At 50.7% G+C, this 2,683-nt stretch overlaps 1 protein-coding gene across 1 annotated transcript in view; it reads right to left on the reverse strand.

Annotated features, from left to right (window-relative positions):
* Positions 1–2,627, reverse strand: part of LOC101859762 — a 26,746-nt gene extending 24,119 nt beyond the window's left edge. Inside the window, exon 1 of the mRNA XM_013091349.2 lies at positions 454–2,627. Within this exon, the coding sequence (XP_012946803.1) occupies positions 454–2,627 (2,174 nt within the window). The remainder of the gene's footprint in view (positions 1–453) is intronic.
* Positions 2,628–2,683: the final 56 nt, after the last annotated feature.

Below are 2,683 nucleotides of genomic sequence, written 5' to 3' on the forward strand. Positions count from 1 at the left end.
ACACACACACACACACACACACACACTTATTCATACACATACACACTCATTCATATACACACAGACAAACACACACGCACACACAAACACACACACACACACACATCTAGATTGTTATGTATCTTTTGTTGGTGTCTCGATACTAATCAATTTATGTACTTATTGTTTTATAATCGCTACAAGCCAGGCAACAGTTATACCATTAGAACTGTATCATATGATCCCAACCACAAAATTCCAAGAACAATACGCACCGAAACCCCAAAATAAAAAAATCACCCACATCACCCCCCTCCATAGAGCAGAAAAGAAAACCCAGAAACTAAACTGGAGAGAAAAAACAAACCCTACAAAAATACAACCAAAAATCCCGACCCCCAAAACAAAACCAAACCCGAAAACAACAATTAAAAACACCCCCCCCCCTCCCTGCAACCAAAAACCCCCACAAACCTGTAAGGCGGCCGGAAGTCCCTGTCTCCACGATTGGCGTAGATGTTGGGCAGGGTGACGCTGGAAGAGATACCTGCCTCTTTCTTGGCAGCTTCCCTGCGCGCCGCGGCCAACGACTGAGACGAACCGTCTCTCTTGCTGAGACTGGGCTGGGAGTACGCCTGTCCTGACGCCATGCCGTCTCCCGGGAAGTCAGCGCCGATCCAACCCTGCGAACCGTACTGGTTCGTGTCGTCAATATATCGCCGGGATTCTTGCTTGTGGGCGAGGTATTCCGTGGAGCTGTAGTTGGATATCACTTTAGGATCTTGAGGAGCGGGCGGTTGGTGGTGGTGGTGATGATGGTGGTGGTGGTGATGGTGAGCAGCAGGAAGAGGGGAGTGGTGTTTTTGATTGTGGTGGTGGTGGCGATGGTGCCTGTTGGGGTCTCTGCTCCGGTGCTCTGGAAGAACGATGCTGTCGAGGGAGTCGTCCATATCTCTGCTCTCTCCGAGACGCTCTCGTGATCTTTCTCGGGATCTTTCTCTCGAGCGTTCGCGAGAGTGCTCCCGAGAGCGAGATGCGATATTGTCTGATGATCTCAGGTCGTACATGTACTGGGCTTCGTCGTCAATCGGCTTGATGATTCCTCTCGCCACCGGTCTGTGGGAGGCGGCCGGACTTGGATACTGACGCGGTATGTCGTCATAGCTATGAGCCAAACTCTGACGAGCCCGAGCTAACTTAAGTAACTCAGTCTTGAGGCGAGCAGTCTCCTCCAGCTGCTGCTTCCTCTTCATGATCTCGTACTGAAGAAGAGCTTTCTTCTCCTCTCTGACTTTTGACTCCTCGTCATCGGAGTAGAAAACAGACGCTCTCGAGCTGGAGGAAAGCTGTTGTTCTGATCGGCTTCCTGACAGTGTCTGCGCTCTGTCGTACCTAGACTGCTCATAGTCGCTGTACTGAAGCCTCTCCGCTGATCCCCCAGGACCTCCTTTTTGATTATAGAAAATCCTTGCGTAGTCTGCCGGTTTGATTTTGCTATATCGCGGATCACGGACTGGTTCCGAGCGAGTGCTCTCCGTGTCACTTACTCCAGACTGGGAGCTGTCGTCGGTGGCAGGGTATCGAGAAGACCGACTGTCCGACGGTTCATACAATCTGTTCTGGAAATCTGACTCTATATCGCGATCTTCTTTGATCGGAGAGAATTTCGAGATCATCGGGTCTGACGATTGTCGTTTGTGGCGCTGGCGTCGTGGGGTCACCTGAGGTGATGACCTCGGGGTCAAGGATGATGAGGAACTGGGGCCTCCGCTTCTCTTCCGGCTCTCTTGCTGTTGCGGCTCGTTCTGTGCAGGGGATCGCTTGCCAATAAAAGCCCTACTCCTGGCGTAGCTGTCAGACTCTAACTTTAGGGCACCTATCTGCATTTGAAGAGCTCGGATTTCTTCCAGTTCTTCGAGTTTTCTTTTCCGATCCTTTGTCACCCTTCTCAGTTCTTCTTGTAGTCTTTTCTTGAGACATTTCATCGCCTCGGTGCAGGGAATGCCGTAGATGTTGATTAGTTCATCGATAATCTCATCCGTCTCGTCCTTAGGCCCGTGTCCAAGCGACGCCGTTCTCTGCATCGGTGGCTTCGCTTTGTTATTAACCTCGGGCTTCTCACCCCTTTGTCTCGGCGGCTCGACCGAGTCCAAACTTTTCGACTTGCCCGCATCCCCTAAGTGACCTTTCCTCTTCGGGGAGGTCGACTCGCCTCGAGGGGTGGTCAGCCTTGCCACTTCCATATCGTCCTCATTCATAGAATCATCGCTGTCCCTCACCACAGGAGTTCGGTTCGTTCTGTTGCTGGGCCCAACGATAAACTCTCCATCCGGTGCCCCGGCCAGTCCCTGGTAGGAACTACTAACGATTACCCTAGCGCCAGAGCCAACTGTGATGCCGGACAAATCATCACGGTCGACTTCGTCCTCCCTCTTCACTGAAGGCTTCCCGCGCCTGCCCTTTGACTTGGGTACCAGTACGGGATCCTCGCCTGCAGGAATGGGCGGCAGTTTTCTCCTCACCTTCTTTCCATCCTTTTGACCCCCATCTCTGTAGTTAAGACAACGAAGAAAGAATGTGTGTTGAAAACAGGAGAAACTGTTTTTGCTCCCTTTCCCTTTTTTATTATCTATTTGTTTTTTAATCATTAGTCTAAATATCTAATTAACTACTCAATTAGATCATTGGGTAAAAAAAAAAGGGG

This window comes from Aplysia californica, unplaced genomic scaffold (assembly GCF_000002075.1).
Source record: "Aplysia californica isolate F4 #8 unplaced genomic scaffold, AplCal3.0 scaffold00034, whole genome shotgun sequence".
In the NCBI taxonomy this organism is placed as follows: Eukaryota; Metazoa; Mollusca; class Gastropoda; order Aplysiida; family Aplysiidae; genus Aplysia; species Aplysia californica.